The sequence below is a fragment of the Triticum aestivum genome, chromosome 1B (genome assembly GCF_018294505.1).
Source record: "Triticum aestivum cultivar Chinese Spring chromosome 1B, IWGSC CS RefSeq v2.1, whole genome shotgun sequence".
Classification (NCBI taxonomy): domain Eukaryota; kingdom Viridiplantae; phylum Streptophyta; class Magnoliopsida; order Poales; family Poaceae; genus Triticum; species Triticum aestivum.
The window spans coordinates 690516357-690536724 of record NC_057795.1 but is presented as its reverse complement, the minus strand read 5'-3'; the positions used below and the strand labels follow the sequence as shown (position 1 = coordinate 690536724).

General features: G+C 46.2%; 2 protein-coding genes and 1 long non-coding RNA gene across 4 annotated transcripts; all 3 read right to left on the bottom strand.

Annotated features, from left to right (window-relative positions):
- Positions 1-570: 570 nt before the first annotated feature.
- On the bottom strand, positions 571-2018 carry LOC123101523 (uncharacterized). 2 transcript variants are annotated; one of them, XR_006448595.1, is made up of 5 exons: positions 1878-2018; positions 1605-1744; positions 1406-1519; positions 988-1142; positions 571-878 (listed from the first exon to the last, which is right to left on the bottom strand). It is a non-coding gene; the product is annotated as an uncharacterized lncRNA (long non-coding RNA). The 2 variants fall into 2 exon arrangements; XR_006448594.1 differs by having other exon boundaries at positions 1406-1744.
- A 7402-nt stretch (positions 2019-9420) lies between these two features.
- Positions 9421-10836, bottom strand: LOC123101511 (uncharacterized). Its single transcript, XM_044522930.1, has 4 exons — positions 10521-10836; positions 10283-10354; positions 9810-9937; positions 9421-9680 (listed from the first exon to the last, which is right to left on the bottom strand). Exons 1-4 carry the CDS (start codon positions 10662-10664, stop codon positions 9542-9544), a joined length of 483 nt encoding a protein of 160 aa, XP_044378865.1. The 5' UTR covers positions 10665-10836; the 3' UTR covers positions 9421-9541.
- A 3360-nt stretch (positions 10837-14196) lies between these two features.
- Positions 14197-15463, bottom strand: LOC123082696 (uncharacterized). The gene is made up of 4 exons (XM_044504974.1): positions 15320-15463; positions 15061-15132; positions 14463-14587; positions 14197-14338 (listed from the first exon to the last, which is right to left on the bottom strand). The coding sequence occupies exons 1-4, from the start codon at positions 15461-15463 to the stop codon at positions 14197-14199; spliced, it is 483 nt and encodes a 160-aa protein (XP_044360909.1).
- Between the last annotated feature and the right edge of the window lie 4905 nt (positions 15464-20368).

The following is a 20368-nucleotide window of genomic DNA, read 5'->3' as shown; positions in this document are numbered from 1 at the left end:
ACTTCAACAAAGTTAATAAATTTGAAAAAAGTTCATCCTTTTTCAAAAATTTCATCGAATTTGAATATATCAATAATATATAAACTCTACTATTCATGATTTTTGTAGCTGAACCAGCATATGACATTATTTTGTAGCTGCACTAGAGTATGCAGCAAAAAAGTTTCACATTTTTATATCCTTTTTACTAACAGTTACAAAAAATGTCAACTGGGTGCGCCTAGACCCATGTCTCAAAAATACACACCGAAGTTCAATTGTCTGGAGGTTACATTAGTTTATCTTCATGTTTTCGAACATGTTTGTAAAGGAGCACTGAATGAATAACCTTGTGTTGATTAAAAGAAAGTCAAGAATGATAGTCTCTGCCGCTCGGTGACGGGAAAAAACTCAACGCAATCGAGTGAATGGATCTCTAATAGACGTCACACAATTTTGTTTGAGATATGGAATCTGGTAAAACCTTCAAAGGCGATTGGAATCTGGTAAAAGCAGTGGACAGAATAAGGACAACAACCATTTCCGGTGACCCACCGTTGACGTACAACAAGCTACGCAATGTATGTCCACACCAAGTCCTACGGTTTCACTCGTACAGATAAGAGATATAATAACATGATACCATGTCACACAATCACAACGATAGCATGGTGCTAGCTACCCAAACTGCATGTCATCATAATTTAACTGAAAACAAGTTGGGGGCCATCTTTGGTTCTTAATCTTCGCTCTTCTCTTCACCGACTTTCTCTGCAAATCCCAACAGCCTGTCGGCACCAGTGATACCAAAAAGATAAGCACCAGCATAAACGAAAAATGTCGCCTTGCAAGCCAAATCTAGCGCGCCCCGAGCCCTTCCTGTGTACTTCTTAAAGCGCCTGTATATAGAGAGGAGTAGGTCAAATGAGATCATATATATATAACAACTCCTGCCAGACAAACTAACAGGAAATTAAAGGAAGAAGATCAAGTGATTTTGTATCCTACATAGGGTCAAATGATCTTTTCTCAGTGGCTTGTGCAGAAAAATGCTTCTCAATAGCCTCCTTTTTTAGCGGGTTCTTCTCAATAGCCTTGTTCAACACATCATACAACTCCTCCTCCGCCTGCTGGATCAGGCGTGTAGGGTGTGCACGAGCATGCTGGATTGATAAACGTAGATAATAATGGTCAGTGTACTTAATTTGCATCGCCGATCATTATTTAAGCACTGATTGTGACTGGTAAATAATTAAGAAAAATCATCATGTCCTGTCCGTCAATCAAAATATACGGAATGCATCCTTCATGTGTAGCAACTAGTGTCAGAATCATACTTACTGTATATAGATGGAGCAAATATATAATGTGTGTGCTCGGTTTGGTTTGGTTGCTAATTAAGTAAGGGCCTTGTTCAGCGGATTACCTGAAATCAGTCTAGGCGGATGGATCGTTATCTAGTAATACGTAACTAGGAAATCAAGATGTCGCAAGTGCCTGGTTGGGCTAGTAGATTGATCTCCTGACTGTGTACATGTTGCTGTCTCGATTGCACAGAAGAATTCAATTATGCCTGGCTATGTCATGGATGATGAGAAAAAGGATGTCAATTTTCGTCAAGATACCTCGGCGGAGACCTTACTGGAGAGCTCGCTGGAGATCATGAGCCTGCTTGGCAGTTGGCACGACCGCCGCCTGCCTTCGCTGTAGCAGGGAGCCACCGAGCCTCCTCGCCAAGCATCGAACCGCCGCCATCGCCGCCGGCCTGCCATCAATCAATCAGCGATTAGGATTATGTCCGTCACGAATCACCATCGCGGGCCGGCCGCGTATACGCACACACCATCGATCGGGTTGCAGGCGTGGAGATTTCGGTGGGTTTTGGCGAGCGTGCGTACCTTGCGGATCGATGTGGGCAGTGGGCGTTCCTTCCTCAGGCGGCTAGGGTTCGTCGTTGGCCGCTTCCTTCCGCCTCCGCCGACAACAAGGGTACTAATCGATACCTCTTCTCTCTTCTCTTCTCCTGTTCTCCTCTCCTGTCTATCTATTTTTCTAAAGAAAGGGTAACGAACAGCTTTTCGGAAACGTACGTACGAAAATTGTACATCGGCGTGGCTGAAACTGAATCCTTTTCCGAAACGTATGTACGAACAGCCTTGTACATCGACCTGGAGTCTGAGTCCGATGACAGTACTATCTACGCACATGCATATCAATGGAGGAGGGCTAGAGCACTTGGTGGTCGACGGGAGACACAAGAAGGGGACATGGATTTTTAGAACACCTGCACTCCGGCCCTGGTATCCTGGCTAAATCATTTTTTGTATATTTATGTTTGACAAAAAATTCTGAAAAAATTATCGTAGATTCTAGTTAGAAAGCTTTGCCACGCTGCAAAGATTTGAACTTCAAGATATGTTTTATGTGAGAGAAACAAAAAAGAAAAATCTATTTGCACCAATCGTGATCGGGGAATGGATGGCTAGATAGAGAGGACCTGGTTGCAGGTGTTCTATTATATATTTTCGCACAAGAAGGCCAAGTGGAACGCATCACCATGCTGGTCGCCCGTGCTGCGTTCCGGTCGTCTTCTTCGTCCGCACTCTTTCTTCGCCGATGCCGTAATTTTATCACAGCTTCCACTCGCCGTGCTGACGGAGACAATTAATGGAGGCCGTGTGGTGCTCCTCGTGCCTGCCGAGTTCACCGTGCTCACGCCTTCCTGGGTTGAACTTATAGCAGAGGAGGGCCAGAGTACTTGATGCCCAGATTTCATCGCTATAGTATATTCCCTGGTGCTTGGTCTGGGACTCTCGGTAACCATGGCACACAGCATGACAGGATACATGCGGTTACTCCGAGCAGGCCTCCATGGCATGGCGCATGCGGTGTCAGAAAAGGTTTCGTGCCTCCATGCAGTTCTACTCCCTCCATTCCCAAATGTATAAGTCTTTCTAGATATTTCAATAAGTGACTAAATACGGAGCAAAATGGGTGAATCTACACACCCTAAAATATGTACATTCGTATGTTGTAGTTCATTTGAAATGTCTAAAAAGACTTGTATTTAGGAACGGAGGGAGTAAATCGCATCCGCGCGCGGGACTACGCAGAGGGGACAGCTTGATCACTAGCTTGTTACGGTTAGTCCATAAGAGTCCAAATAAGAGCTATAATGCCCTGCCACCTAGTGTGGCGGGAACTGGCCCAGCTAGCTTCTAGTTCTTCAAAGCGGTCGGGGAAATTTGTGTGGCACCACCCACCGGTCACCACCTCACTGAAGCAACTCCATAGGAATTGAGCCGTAACACATGAGAGAAAAATATGGTTGGAGTCCTCGGTCACCTCGTAGAGCGGGCAAAAGCCATCCCAAGTCCCTGGCGCTTCAGGAACTCCACCCAGGAGGGGACCCTACCTCGGATTCGGATCCAAAGAAAGATCTGAATTGTCAGGGAAGCCAAATCGACAACAACGTGCCATGAGGGGTGAGGGCCCTAGCAAAAGGGAATTCACATTGTAGAGAGACCTGGAGGACAAACAACAGCTTGGCTCGAGATGCTAGGACACCATGTCGGGCTCAAGGTTAGGAGAATTTGTCCACCAGACCACGTGGTATTTATGCTTATTACCATCGTCAGCCTAGAAGAATTTGGATGGAATTGCGCAATCTCATAATGCAGGGTTCCGTGGAGGCATTAGAAGCACATTATGAACAGAAGTAGGCTAGAAAGGGCGGTGTTAATCAACACTGTAATAACCTCCTTGGAAAGACAACGTCCTTGCAAGTATCAACTCTATGCTGGAGCTTGGTGATATAGGGTTCTAAGATCCGCCACCAAGAGTCTGGAATCTCTTATTGGGATCCCTAGATAAGAAATGGACAATTGAGTCAGCCGGCAATGGATTGTCGTTCACCCTCCGAACACCGCCAAGACCATGACCTCACTCTTGGAGAGGTTGATGGTCAAACCCAACATCTGTTGCAGGCAAATGCGAATAAGTTAGAGGTTCACAATGTCTCCCTTAGAGCCTTCACCCAAATCGTGTTGTCGGAATACTGGAGAAGGATAGCAACAAGGGAATCAACCACCATGTTCAAGAGGAAGGATGAGAAGGGGTCCCCCTAATGAACCCCACAATAGGTGTGGTAGAACGGTAGTACTTCACCATTGCTAATCACTGCAGTGCGACCACAAGACACCAACTGCATGATCCCGGCCTTCTTAAGAAGCACTTCCCAAAGGATGGACCAGTCAAGCGTATTGTATGTCTCGTGAAAGTCATTCTTAAGAGAAAAAATGCCTTCTGGAATATTATTTTGACCTCATGAAGCACTTCATGGAAGACTAGGTCCCCATCAAGGATATACTGCCCTTGGAGAAAGGCGGATTAGTTTGGATGGGTTAACCGATCTTCCAGAAGTGCCGCCCTAGTGACGTATACTTTGGATAATAGATGGTGTATTCACATTAATGACGATGATCAGGCAGAACTGATAAAAGTCGGAGTCCCCTTGAACCTTTGGGATAAGCCTAATAACCCTAAAATTAAGTCGGGAAAGATCTAGGGTTCCGAAATAATAGGCCTAGAAACATGGCCATCATCTCGACCTTAAAAGATCTTCAGAACACCTGAAAAAACCACAACGGCAGGCCGTCGGTGTCAGGTGCTGAGTTGGGGTTCATCCCTTGGGTAGTGGCAATGACTTCGTCCTCTGAGAAAGGTGACATGAGGGCCTCATTATCTAAATTCGAGACTAGCTGCAGACTCAACCATCTGTGAGGGACCAATGCTGAACCACCCCACAAGGAAAGGAGAAGAGGTTCTGGCAGAAGCCGTCGACAAGCTCGCGAATGTTGTCACGCAGCTGCAAGAATCTATCACCAGCCTAGGGAAGGGAGATGATGTTGCGGCAATGCCGACCGTAAGCAATCACATGGAAGTAGGTCATGTTGGTACCCCCCTGCAAACCCATATCTGGGTACCGCGCTGGTGCCAGTTGCACTCCTCATTGGAGAATATGATCATGACCTTGTCCTCAAGGGCGTATCGATGCGTCCACTCATCGGGAAATAGGCAGTAGGAGTCTCCCCGCATATCAAGCGCCTGAATGCTCTAGAGAAGGGTATTTTTACGATCCCAAAAGTTGCGACCAATGTGGCACACCAGCCCTTCATAAATTGGCGCCAACGCTTTGCACAATAGTGGCAAGAATCTACTGACAATAGGGACCGATATTGGTTTGCCCTAGCAGCGATCCACCTATCCCTAACCGCACCCACGAAATCGCGTTGATTCAACCCGAAAGTGGAACGAGTGGGCGGGGCATGTCCTCTGTAGAGGATAGGAAAAGTGGAATGTACGTGATCGGAGCCGATCCTAGTAATTGATCGCATGGAGAGAAGCAAGCGGACACCAAAGTTCCCACTCAGGCCAAATGAAAACACGATCAAGCACGAACAAACTAGGATTGACTTGCTTATTCGTCCAGGTGAATGAGTGCCGATGAGATTAACTTCACGTAGTCCCAGGTCAGCAATGCAGTCATTAAAGAGCCACAATCAGGGAAAATTGATGCAATCGTTGCTTTTGTCGCCCGATTGGCGGATGAGATTGAAATCGCCGCCCACCACAATCGAGACATTGGACGCAAAAAAAATTCTATGGAGTTCATCCAGGAATGCCCTAGAATGACGGTGATCGACCGAGCCATCAGTACTAGGGAAATACCTACTAGTAGTGCGGGTGCCCGCTCTACTACTAGCTCTCTACAGCTAACTGGTAGTAGTAGCGCGGGTGGCACCAACGCTACTACTAATTATCTGTAGCGCGTGTCTGTGAACCACACTACTACTATTAATTTCAAAAACAAAAAAAAATCAATCCAATGCGTGTTGTTAATGGAGGCAGTGGTTTTGATCCAGCGACATCTGGGGTCGTCAAAGTCACATACATGAAGAGGTAAGATCTGGCAGCGTCCGGTGGAGAGGACCGAATCCAGGGCAGAGAAAGGCGACGGTGTGGGACTCCTCTTCATGGCCAAGGCAGAGAGATCCTGGTCATCCATGGTGAAGACCTGCACGGAGATGGAGATGGGAGGGTGACTCAAACCAGAGGGGAGAGGAAAAAGAGAAACGAGGGAGAGAGCAAGGAGATGGAGGGAGCATCGGGGCTAGTCGTCGGCAGTGAGGTGCTCCAGTGTTGTGCCATGGAGGTGCAAGGGAAGACCGGCGAGCTCCTGGACACCACCAGCGCGAGGCGGCGGCCTCATTGGGCGCCATGGAGGAGGAGTCGCGCATGGGCAGGAGCGCCATGGGAGAGCCTATATGGAGAGAGGGGGAGAGGGACGGGAGTGAGGAGGGATTCAGGGAAGGAGATGGGGATTTCAGGGCTGTTAAAAAACCCTGTACTTAGTAGCAGCGCGGGGTTTATACCCCTCGCTACTACTATGGCCTGTCCCGGGGGGCACTGTGGACACTTACTAGCAGTGTGAGTTTATATCCCACGCTAGTACTACCAACTTAGTAGTACCGCGGGGTTTATACCCCTCGCTCCTACTATGACCTGTCCCGGGGAGACCACTTAGTAGCGGTGTGGGTTTATAGCCGCACTACTACTATCGACTTAGTAGTAGCGAGGGTTTTATACCCCTTGCTACAAATTAGTAGTAGCGCAGCTCATATACCCCTCGCTAATGCTAAGCATCTATCTATAAGGTATTTTCTAGTAGTGCATAGACAACCACAAGTCCCCACTTGAAGTTGAGGTCGGGCTTAAAAATCTTCTCCGTTATGATGCAATTTTCTCCTAATCTATATGGTAGGTTGATATTTATCTTAATGTGTTCTGAGCAGATTGGTGAGACAAAGATGTTTTCCTATGGAATATCTTGAAAGAACACACATTTGAGAGTTAGACTTTAAACTTAGCAGCCTGTGAGAGTTGGTAACTCTCTAGTAAAATCATGAAGAAACTTCAGAGTATGACATATATGCTCCTAGTGACGGGAAAATTTTTCAGCGGTCAAGTATTGGTCAAGGCTTTGTGTGAAACTTGTTTGCACAAAACTTGTAGTTCAAGGTGTAGTTTACTATTCAAGTTGTGAGTAAGTGTAGCAATGAGTTCTAGATGGAAGTTCAATTTAATAGTCTACACAATTGGTATATAAACAATGTTTCGGAACCATAGGAAAACTTCATGTGCCTCACGCGTGGTGGGGGATTATTGGAATTATTCAGTTTTAGCCCACTTATTTTCTCCAATAATTCGATAGAAAAATCCAAGAGGCCCATATGGCCCATTCATGCATGAAAAGAGGGTGTTGAAAGTTTCTTCCTAGCATGCTAGTGCAGGATGTGGAAGACCAACATATAAGGTGAGTTTTATCACACACCAGTAAGAGCTTGACAAGGGCACATACACGCACTCCCCTTCGCCACCCGCCATGCACACGAGAAGTTTTTCGAATTGAGCCGAGATGCGCTAGGACCTATGCACAAGGTACGCACTGCCTCAGTTTATTTTCCTCTCCTTAGTGGGTCAGTTTCGAGGCGTATATAAGAGGCCTCTCCTGTAGGAAGGCGGATGATCAGGTTTTTGGGGAGCACCATTGTGTGACAGTTGGATCTTTGTTTATCATGGCTGCAAACGACGACGAGTTCCCGAATGAAGGCTTCTTCCCTGACGTTGATGATCTCCTCCTCAACATGACACTCGATGATGGTGCCGTTGCGATTGCCAATGATTCTCTTCCGTTGTGTTGTATGTTTTCGTATCCCTTGTGTTAGGGTTTCCTATATGTCTACTAGTAGGGATAAGGATTTTCTAGGGGAACCGGTTTCTGCAGGGTCCTAGATGCACGCATGTGTGCACATACATATATTGCTATACTATGCGTTGTGTGACTCATGTACATCATACTATCTTCTCGTTTTGACATGTGCACAGCTAGTGAGGAGGCCCAACAACAAAGTGACTAGTGGGTATGTTTTGTAGTCAAAACTAGTATGACATCTTTTGAACCCACAACAAGTTATATCCCACCAGCCCAGGCTTTTGAGTTTCATTATATAGTTTGTACCAATGATATCTTTTTAACAAAATATCTGATTGACAGACCATTTGAATATTAGCATTCATCGTATTAAAATCTCCAAAACAAAATTAATTTTGAACTTTTTTGAAAAAAAAACAAATTTCAATTGTGAAACCATATTGAAACTTATATGAAACTATTACGTGTGTGTTTTGTTGTATTTTTACTTGTTTCATTATCTTTTCCATTACATGGGTTGGCTACTTTTTCATTCCGGATTTCAGTACTATTTCATTCAAGTTTCTTTTCTATTTTTGAAGCTTTCATATAAGTTTCATAGTGTTCTCTTCACATAGTTTCTATACGATATCAATTTCATATCATCACAAATTTACATGCTTTCATTACTTATTCGTACACCCCCTTTGTATGTTTCCATTATTATATCATTCCACACTTCAACCATGTGTGTTTCATCTCGGATTTTATATAAGTTTTATTATGGGTTATTACATCCACTTTTCCATGTTTTTATTATTGGTTCACTCCGGTTTCATTGTCGTGTCATCTCACATTTCATATAAGTTTCATTATCGTATCAATTTCGAATTTAAACTTGTTCAGAATATGTTCAAGTTTGATCTTGTTTTAAAGATATAAATGTCGGGAACAAGAATCTTCAAACATATTCTAAATTGGATCATTGGTTCAAAAGTTAAAAGTGTTACACATTTTAGATTACGAGTAAAAGCATGGGTGGATGGGCCATGGGATCAAAAAATAAAATAGTCTTAGTGCAATAAATATCTGCTCGAAAACATAATCGTTAGAGTACTCATTCGCAAATTGTGTACATGCACATACGGCGAGCATGCACGAGGTAGAAACCGGTTCCGCTAGAATTTCATTTCACCTAGTAGTAGCAATCAATGTGGATATCATACTTGTCCCTTTTGTTCCCGATTGTGTGACGAATTTCAGCAATCTGTTTCTTGATCCACTTATCATCTCTAACATTGAGAGGCTCTAAGATAAGGTGGGTCCTTTTTTTAAGTTGCACTTGTTTAATTACTAGTCTCCCCATGTTTTTGAACATGTTTGTAATAGAGTGCTATATGAGTGACCTCATGTTGATAAAAAGAATGTGCAAAATGAATAGATCAAGAAAAGGCAAATCATAGGGCGGTCATGAAGTGAAAGGATCTATACAAGACATCACACAATTAGTTTTCAGAGTGAAACTTCCAAGTTTTTTTGACATGGTGAAACTTCTAAGTTGGTCGCTATCACTTTGCATCAAAAGCACTAGACAGAAGCCAATAAAACCAACACTGAATGCAAGTGACCATACAAGCTACGCAAGTATGTTTGTCAAGCTACGGTATCATTCACGCATGAAGGCAATGTGCCCGAAAAGATATATATAGAGATATAATAACATGATACCATGTCACACAACATCACAATGTATGATAGCACAGTGCAAGCTAGCCAAACTTCGGAGGCCATCATTGGTTCTCCTTTTCTTTATCTTGTCTTCTCTGGTTTTCCTTGGTAGCAGCCAAACAACTCAAAGATAAGAGAAGTAATCAGACTGAAGCAAAACAACGCCCTGGCAGCTCCACCGACCATAGCCTTAAACGCATTTCCATAGGCCTTCACATACCTGCAGGTAGAGACAGGTAGGTCAAATAAGATATAGTATGTATCAACTCCTGTCAAACAAACAAACAGAAAATTAAAGAAGAATTCGATCAATTGTTGTATCTGAATGCATCTTGTATATTGTACGTACAACTCAAAGGCATCTGGTGCTGCTTCCTTGTGAAGCTCCCCCAACTTACGCCACGAGGCCAAAAGCTCCTCCATCCTGCACTGGACCTCAGATTCCAAGGCAGACGGCTCCTCTAGTCTCTTGGATATCTGGAGATTGATACACATAGATAATGGTTACTGTCTTGTCTGTCAGCTGGATATGTACAGAATGCATGGTGCACGTCAGCACGTGTATCAACTAGCCACAGAATCATACTTGCCGTATATGGATAAATGAAGTCACATAATCATCATACTGTACTGGCATGCATCAATCAGAAGATGAGTTGGAACTAATTATTTGCTAAACGGATGAGCAAAAAGTCATAATGCTTCAAGTCAGATCAGCCAGGAAAACTAAGGTTGCTTAATGATATGATTTGCACTGAATTCAATTATCGGATTTCAGCAGATAAATCATGAGATAAAAGATGTCAATTTTGGCTTAGGTACCTCGCTTGCGAGCTGGCGGTAGCGCATGATCTGGCCTGTCTCAAGGAGGAGTCGCTCCGGCACCTGCGATCGCTGGAGCAGGCCAGCAGGGACCGGTAAAAAGTCATTCTCAGATCAACCAGGAAAATAAGTTGGTTAAATGATAGTAAGCAGCAGTACGTCAGGATGTTTCTGTTTCGGTTGCACGGAATTCGATTATGGGTGGCTACATCGACCCTTGATTCCGTGAGATACGTACCTCGCCGGAGACCTGGCCGGAGAGCTGGCGGGAGCGCATGAGCCTGCTTGGCGCGAGCAGGCGTCCCTCCTCCGCGACCGCCGCCTGCGTCCGCTGGAGCAGGGAGCCACCGAGCCTCCTCGCCGCGCACCGAACCGCCGCCATTGTCGCCGGCCGGCGAACAATTGGTTAGGGATTAGGATGACAAGTCGTGCTTACGTTGCGGATCGGGGCGTTCCCCTCAGGCGGCTAGGGTTGCTCGTTCGCTTTCCTTGCGCCTCCGCGGACAACACGAATTGGTAGTTAACTTGTTCTTCTTTGTTTTTTTTTCTTTGGCACAAAGACATTAAGGGGGCTACTACGCGTTGGCCGGCTGATCTTTTTAAAAGATCCGCCACCTTACAAGCCTCCAAATTTAACACAATCTAGTTGCTAAACGTGCTCTTCTACCTTTGCTACAAAGACCTTGATGTACAAACAACATTTTCATAGAGGTTGTGTTGCGGATTATTTTTGCAACATAAGTTTTGTTTCAGATTTTTTTCAACATAGGTCAGGTTGCAGAAGTTTTTTTATGCAACATAGGTCGTGTTGCAGAATTTTTTTTGTCTTTTTTTCTTTTGGCAAAAATGATGATGTTGTGAAAGAAGTTTTGCAACATAGGTAACATTGCGGAAAATTTTGCAAATGAAAAAAGTGTGCAAAAGCATCGTCGCCGTTGCCTGCGTCGAGCGCGCCGCTGCCAACCACAACAGAGCAGTAGTACCACTGCCCCTGCTGTTGTAGAAGCGCGCCGCTATCGGGGAGCACACCAACACGACGGGCACTACTAGGAAAAGGGCTATAGATGGGATGGGCACTAATGGCGCACCTGTCAGGTGGTGCGCCACTACTATATACTAATGGCGCACCATTTGATGATGCGCCATTAGTGTGGAAGACACTAATGACGCACCAGACACACAGTGCGCCACTAGTAATAAATTATTATTTTTTCCATTTTTCCATACATACTAATGGCGCATCCGGGCGAAGTGCGCAATTACTAATTCTAACTAGTAATGGCGCACCAGACAGATAGTGCGCCAGTATTGTATTCTTTTTTTGGAAACCACCACCGCCACCGCGACGGGGCACCACCACCACCGCCCACCAACGTGACAGGGGACCATCACCACCGCCCACCATCACATCCCTCCCTTAATTTGGCCCCTGCAGGAATGGGGGAAAAAATCTGTGGATCTAGTGGGGAAAGGATGCACACCTGCTGCTTGTGCAGCCGTCATCGACCTCAGATCACGTCGTCCTCGTCCAGCGCGGCTTGTCTGCCGCGGTCGCCTAGCCGCCGTCAGGGCCGGCCCTGGGGTATGGCCAGAGGGGGGGCGCCCGAGGGCCCAGGCCAGGGCGGGGGCCCATGACGTAGGACACATATATATAGTATAGCTCAGAAAAAATATGCTAGGAAAAAAATTATGAGAGAAATATAACGAGATGGGATCGGCCAGGTAGCGAAGCATCGGCGCACGCAAGTCACGGCCGCACAGGACGGCGATTGAAATGCATACGTGTGAAACAAATCGATGGAAAGATCTGGTTTTTCCTGTTCGTCGCTCATCGGTTCGTCTTCGCCGTCTCATTGGACCGTCGCTCCTCGCTCGACGCATCGGCCGCTTGTTGTTGTCGCTGCGCGCAGCAGTCCGCTATTCCGGCAACTAGGCCTTCTCGCAATACGGCAATACGTGTGACGGCCGATCTTTTCCAGTAGTATCCAATATCCATGTTCCTGGTCCATTCATCCATCCATCAATTTCAGATTTTCAGTAGTTTTTTAGTACGTCTATTCAACTATTCATCAATGATTCATCCCATGAAGTTTCACATTTTCTATGCATAATTTTCTAATTCAATCTTTTTTTTTAGAATTCTAATTCAATCTTTGACCGTATCTATTCAACCATCCTATTTTTTTGTCATTCTGTATACATGACTAGGGTTCCGATCATCCAATCTATACATTTCTTATATTTTGTATACTCCTTATTTCATAATTTTAGGGAACATAAAAAATCAGCCAGGCCGTGAGCCGTTAGATTTGACCCATAGAGTTACCGTCCACCATTTTAACACATGCCTTGTTGTGAAAATTTCTTGCAACAGACATCTTGTTGCAATTTTTTTTACAATATATGTCTTGTTGCAGTTTTTTTTACAACAACCGTCTTGTTGCGGATTTTTTTCCAGCAGACTACTTTTGCAGGACTATTTCTACAAAACGAAGCCGCGTCGCGTCACAGTAGTCGTTAACCACCAAGATTTGCAACAACACCGTTGTTGTTGTTGAAACAGGTGTCTGCACTTGCCATCATGTTGAGGATGCGTGGCAGGCTACGAAGGCGGCGGACGCATTGTGATTATCAGCTGGCTGAGGACAATCATTTCCCTAATGTTAGGGCATTAGCTTGCCATGTTGCTCGAAGCATTTGTGGGTGCTGGAAAAAAGGAGAAGAAATAAATAAAGTGATATGAAAATTCAACCATCGAAGGGTTCTTTGACTTAGGGGCCCATATCTTCCAGTTCGCCCATGGCCTCCCGAAATATAGGGCCGGCCCTGGCCGCCGTCTACCACCCAGCCGCCGCCACTGTCCCAGCCGCACGGTACTCCGCCTCTCCGCTGCTGGCTCTAATCACCACAGAGCTTTCAAACACACTCTCAGTTGCAGAAAACGTTTCTGAAACGGCAGCTGAGCTGCAGACCCGTGCGCATGGGTGTGGGGTGCTATCGGCCGTTGGATCAAAAGACGATCCGACAGACACTGAGCCGGTGGACGTGGGCGCTAGATCGGCTGGCAAAAGATAAGTTTTTCCCATATTTTAAACCAATCAATAATAAAAATATAAGTTACTATTACCTCCGTTCCTAAATACAAGTCTTTTTCCTTTGATGTAAACTATATATATGCTCTCTCCGTTCCTAAATATAAGTCTTTTTAGATATTTCAAATGGACTACAACATACGGATGTATGTAGACATATTTTAGAGTGTAGATTCAATAATTTTGTTCCGTATATAGTCACTTATTGGAATCTCTAGAAAACACTTATATTTGAGAATGGAGGGAGTATTTAGAGTGTAGATTCACTCTTTTTGCTCCGTATATAGTCCATAGTGAAATCTTTAAACGAACATATATTTAGGAACAGAGGTAATAGTAACTTATTTTTTATAGTAATATTCATACGCAGAGGAATCCATATGTACATACTATTAAACATTGCCCTCTGCGTGAATAGTGCTTCCGTAGAAAAAATGCGCATACTATTAAAAACTGGGATTTCTTTTACACATCATTTCTCTCCCCCTCCTTCACCCCCACGTCCTTATATAAAGGATTATGATTTAGGTTTTCTTTAACACATCATTTCTCTCCGTCGGCATACTGATACAGAGCCATCACGATCGCCTCCCGATTCATTTCTGTGATGTTGCTGCCGACGCACAAAACAGTAGACCGGGACAGTATATTTGCAAGAACAGTAACCGGTGGGAATAATTCTTTATCGACTGTCCATCTCTACACTACGACATCAGTGAACAGTGCGTCAACAATTACCTGAACAAAAAATCAGATAGCACAGTGCTAGCTAGCCAAACTGCGGAGGCCATCATTGGTTCTACTTTTTTTTTAATCTTTTCTTCACTGGTTTTCCTTGATAGCAGCCTGGTCATCCACCTCGTTGCCACCAAAAATAAGAGAAGTAATCAGACTGAAGCAAAACAACGCCCTGGCAGCTCCACCGACCACAGCCTTAAACGCATTTCCATAGGCCTTCACACCCCTGCAGGTAGAGAGAGGTAGGTCAAATAAGATATATGTATCTGTCGAGAAAACAAATAAAAAGGAAATTAAGGAAGGAATCAATAAAGTATAGTATCTGCATGCATCTTGCATATTGTACGTACAACTCAAAGGCATCTGGTGCTGTTTCCTTTTGAAGCTCCTCCAACCTATCACACAAGGCATTAAGCGTCTTCAGTGTCCACTGGAACTCAGATTCCAAGGCAGACAGCTTCTTCTTCTTGGGGATCTAGATTAATACACATAGATAATGGTCACTGTACTTACTTTGCATCATCAATCATGAAGTAAGCACTGACTGCAACTGGTAAATAATTAAGAAGGGTATTGTCTTGTCTGTCAGTTCGATATGTACAGAATGCATGGTGCATGTGTATCAACTAGGCACAGGATCATACTTGCCGTATATGGATAAACGAAGTCACATAATCATACTGTACTAGCATGCATCAAGCAGAAGATGAGTTGGAACTAAGTATTTGCTAAAGGGATGAGCAAAAGGTCATAATGCTCTGATCAACCAGGGAAAAAAGGTTGCTTAACTAATGGTATTATTTGCATCCAGTCCTGTTGTTAGTACAGCAGTACAGCTTCAAGTGGGATTAAAAAGCATGTTGTTGTTTCCATTGCACTGAATTAAATTATCGGATGATTTCGACAGATAAATCATGAGATAAAAGATGTCAATTTGGGTTTAGGTACCTCGCTGGCGTGCTGGCGGTAGCGCATGAGCCAGCCTGGCTCGAGGAGGAGTCGCTCCGCCGCCTGCGATCGCTGGAGCAGGCCAGCAGGGACGAGTAAAAAGTCATTCTCAGATCAACCAGGAAAATAAGATGCTTAAATGATAAGCAGCAGTACGTCAGGATGTACAGGTTCAGGTCAGGTTAAGTAATCCTTGATGTCGTGAGAGGTACATATAAATTATTAGAAAAATTAAAGATGCCAATTTTGGTTAAGATACCTCGCTGGAGACCTCGCCGAAGAGCTGGCGGGGGCGCATGAACCTGCTTGGCACGAGCCGGCGTCCCTCCCCCGCGACCGCCGCCTGCGTTCCCTGGAGCAGGGAGCCACCGAGCCTCCTCACAGCGCACCGAACAACCCCCATCGTTCGCTTTCCTTCCGCCTCCGCTCACAACACGAATCGGTAGTTAACTCTTGTTTGCTTTTTTTTTTCCTTTGGCAGAAACTATACATGTTTTTTATTTCGAAAACGTTATAAATCACCCGGTGGATCGCACGCTGGCGTCCGCCCCCTTCACTGCACGCCACGTGCCTCATGGTCACCACCACAAATTTTGCAACTAGCACATTGTTTCAATCTCTATCATCGCAACAACGGCTCTATTGCAGGATCTAGATCCTTGAGAGAACCGCCATCGACGCTCGACGTCGACTACCACGCCGACGAGTTTCTCTGGCGATATGAATGCTGCAGAAGGCGTGCAGACAGAGAGATCGAGTTCCCCCGTCGAGTTGTCGTCTCCTGGTGCTGCTTTGACGGCCGGGCGCTAGGCGCTGACAAGCACGTCGACGAGCTTCTCCGGCGAGCTGCACACAACTACCAGTAGAATTATCTTTCCAACATGTCCGATGTTGCAAAAGGCTTGTTGTAACACGAGTTCTATTGCAAAAATTGCAGTAGAAAGCGGTCAACAAAGGTCACGCAACAAAGATCTCGTTGCAGAAATACAAGGTTTTCCAACAAAAGATTTGTTGCGGAAAAAATAAAGAAGAAGAAGAGGTATGTAGAAGGTCTCCCAACAAAATATTTTCAACTGTAATGACGCACTGGAAGCGGAGATTCATGCCCTCATGCAAGGTATGGCTTTGGCTATCCAACATACATTGCTCCCGGTGGTAGTACAGTCGGACTCATCTGAAGCTCTTTCAACGTTGTCTAGCAATGGTCTAATTACATCAGCTTATGGTCACTTAGTCCTTGAGATCAAAGAACTAATGAGTAATAGGGAGTTTTTACCTCAGAAAATTCATCATAGTCAGAATAGTGATGCAGATCGGTTGGCCAACTATAGCCGCTCCGAGAGGACCACGGCTGTGTGGGTACACTCGGTTCCACCTTGTATCGAGGAGTTGTGGCCTCTTGATTGTAACAATGTGATATTGCAACAAAAACTCCCTTTTCCCCGCAAAAAAAAGGTCTTCTTGCAGAAATACAAGGTTTGCAACAAAGGATTTGTTGCAGAAAAAATACAAGCGAGGGTCTTGCTGTAAAAAATACAAGAGTTTGCAACAAGAGATTTGTTACAGAAAAAATAAAGATAAAGGAACAGTGCAAACATCTCGTACCATCGAATCGGACGGCTCGCGAGACGGTAGATCTTTTAAAATGATCCAGCGGTTGACGCGAGCACGTCCTATATTTTTTAAACCAATCAACAAAAATAAAATTATAGCTAAAACCACACTGATCAGCTTCTTCGTTCAACTGACTGCCGCACGCAAGAGTTTGAAAAATACACTGGGTGACGAGGAGAAGCAACAACACATGCGTGTTCCACAGTGAGCAACAACATCATGCATGCGTAATGCGTTTGATGAGGAGTCCGAGCCGTCTTGAGGAGCGTCATGCCTTGTGCCAGGACTTGCACGCCATGGGAAGCCACGCCGAACGTTGGGCATTGGAAGCCGTCACCGGTGAAGCGGAGGGCAAAGCCAAGACTCTGCCGCCTCGTGCCCCTTGTCGTACGCGAGCTGTGCAGTTCCTGGTCGCACTAAGTACGTCCATGGCGCCTTCGAATCTTGTTGTTGTTGTTCTCACTGTGGAAGTGGGCATTGCCTTGTTGTCATTGAGCGGGTCATGGTCGTAGCCACCGTTGTCGAAGGAGATTCCGCCGCCTTTCCCGTCTTTGATTGTTCTCTTACGCGAGCCTCCCGCTTGGTAACCACCTGTCCACCCATGCTTGTTCGCATTCCTTTTCTATTCCTGAGTAACCGCCGTCTTGGGATGCCTTTCTCTTCCAACGGAGGGAGAAGTGATGATAATGTGATGTAAAACAATCTAAGAGATAATCAACAGAGGGAGAAGTACTCCCCGAGGGGACCTCGGTTGGAGTGCGACCCCTTCCTTACCCCTTCGTCTCTTCTCCCGAGTGAACAAACGACTAGGTTCCTGCCTCCCGTCGGCGGTGCCGCCGATCTGCCTCGCCTCGTGTGGCCATAGGGTCATGGGAGCACAATGGATCCTGGCCCTTGCCGAGGGGAGGGCTCGGTTTTTAGATGTTTCTTTGAGTTTTGTTAGGGTTTGGGCCTTCCTCGGGAAGGTTCTCCCCGCCTAGCCTTCGTCATGGTAGTGCATGCAGCATCTTCGGAGGGTGTATGAAGGTATGTCTCTAGTGGATCTTGTAGGATTCCGTTGGTGGTTGTCCTTGGTAGATCTGCTTTAGTCCTTCTTCGCTGACTATGTTAATGTGTCTTCAGGTAGGTCCTTCCGATCTACGCTTCGCTTCATTGGAGCCGGTTATTCTGGTGCGTTGTTCCTATGGGGTCTTAGCACGATGACTTTCTTACAACAAATTTAGTCCGGCTCCGTTGAGGAAGGAACGATGACGACGACGCGCCTTCAACTCTAGATGTATTTTTTAATATTCTTAGTCATGATTGAAGATGAATAGATAAAAATTTTCTAAAAAATGAAGGGCGTGGGTGGTGACGGTGTCCTGGACTAGCGTGTACTAACCTATATGACCCACAGTCCATGGGCCGAGCTTACGGCCTGCCGATCTCCAGAAGAAAGAACTCCAGAAGCTATGAACTCTCGCGTGGTCAAGACGGATACTGCTGAAGACTTGGCTTACACTTCAAGGACTACTCTAATAGTCAGCGTGTTTATTCTTAGTTGACAACCGACCATATGTAACCCTAGATACCCTGGTGCCTATATAACCCGGGGTGTTTAGTCCGTAGATATACAACCATTACTCACCTTAGGGTTTAGAACACAACATATAATCTTGAGCGGTAGATCATCTTGTACTTGATACCCTATGACATCAATATAATTAAAGCAGAACATAGGGTTTTACCCTAAAAATCATGAACCCTCACCAACTACTAGATTTATTCACTTCAACCGCTACTTGCATAAAGGTAAAATACTTGGGGCATACATTTCTTGTGAGAAAGAAGCTCATGGGATTATTATCCCATCTCTATGGTGATGATGCCGGTTCTCCAAAGTAGTTCAAAGTGATGAGGAGAGTCGGAGCAGAGTCAAAGGGCTAAATCCCGTTCTTAATGGGTCGGATGAGCTCTGGGATCAGTTACATTTTGCAGTTTTTGGTGATGCTCACATTCGACCGACCGCCGCTCATGTACAAGCAAGTGAATCAGATTTTTCCGGCAACCTATCTCTTTCCCTCTGTAATGTGGGAGGAAAAGTCGAAGATAGCAAGATCTAGAACAAATTTGCAGATTCCTTAAGATGGTGCTCCAGAATTTTGTTTCTTTAGCAACTGGTAGGACGCTCGCAACAAGTGAGGGGCTCTAAGACAAGGTGGGTCCTTTTAAGTTGCACTAGTTCAACTATTAGTCTCTCCCCATGTTTTTGAACAGGTTTGTAAAAGAATGCTATATGAATAACCTCATGTTGATAAAACGAACGTGCAGAATGAATAGATCAAGAGAAGGGAAAGCATAGGGCAATCATGCTGTGAAAGGATCTGTACAAGACGTCAGCTAATTAGTTTCAGGGTGCTGGGGTTCACGCACTCCTCCCCGCGGCTCTCGCGTCGCCCCTCACGGGCGACACGAGAGCGACCTAACCCTAGCCTCACCGTCCCCTCCCTCCCCCTTCCCCGCCCCGCCGCCACCTGAGGCGCTCGCCGGCGCGGCTGCCGGTGAAGGTGGTGGCGAGGCTCTGCTGCTCTACGCTGCAGGGGGCATTGGATCTCAGGGTGGCGGCCCTGATTGGCGAGGGTGGCGTCGATCTCGTCCGGCGGATGGCGCCGCCGGTGCTGGCCGTCCCCACTGGCCGTGTGGGCGGCGGTGGGGCAGTGGAGGCTCGTCGCTGCTGCGGGATGTGCCGCTGGCCTCGGCTGGCTGCTTCCCGGTCTCCTCTCCTCTGCTGTGGTCCTCCCTCGACCAATCTGGGCGCTGCTCCTCCGGGCCGCCAGATCTGGCTCATGAGGGTGGGTGGTGGCCATCTTAGAACGGGGGAAACCCCTGGTCGACCTCCCGTCGACCCCGACGACGGCGGCGCTCCAGTGTCGATCTCCCTCCTAAGGGCGTGTCGGGCTTCTTCGTCACCTCCTTCCTCCTCTCCCACGATCCCGGGCGAAAGCCTTGGCCTTGCTGGCCGAACGGCGGTGGCTCTGTGGCGTCTCGGTCCTCCTTGGAGGCGTCGTTCAAGGGAGGGCGAGGTTGTGGTCTCGCGGCAAGGTGCTTGGTGGCGGCGGCGTTGCCCTGCTCTCCGGGATGGCGGCTATGGTGGTGACGAGGTGGCCCCCCTGCAATCCTTCAGCGGCTCTTCATCTTGTTCGGCTCTGGGCAACCGGCTGGTGGACGGCGTCTGCGTGTTGTGGCACGGTTCAGACGTAGGGGGCGATTGCATCTCCCCTCCGGCAAGGCTCGGGGCGGCCAGATCTGGAGCCATGCTTTTCTCCACGCAGCCCGGGTCCTCTCGGCCTCCACTTGTGTAGTCTACTGATTGCAGTTGCTCCGTTGTTCTAGCTTGCGTAGAGTTCTTCGGCAGTTTGATCCTGTTTTCGCTGTGGTGGTGCCCTGCTCGCCTTTGCTCTGCTTAGCTCTGTAATGTGCGTGCTCGCCGCCTTTTATCTTTCAGTTTTTCTTCAAGCTTTCGTCTTTGTATCAGCACTGTTGTATCCTAGCCGGTTGATGGCTTCATTAATTTGAAGTCGGGCCTTACGCCTTTTCTCTAAAAAAGCTAATTAGTTTCAGAGAGTGAAACTTCTAAGTTGATTCAAATCATTTTGAAGCGGAAGCAGTAGAAAGAAGCCAATAACACCAACAATGCATGCCAGTGACCGTATAA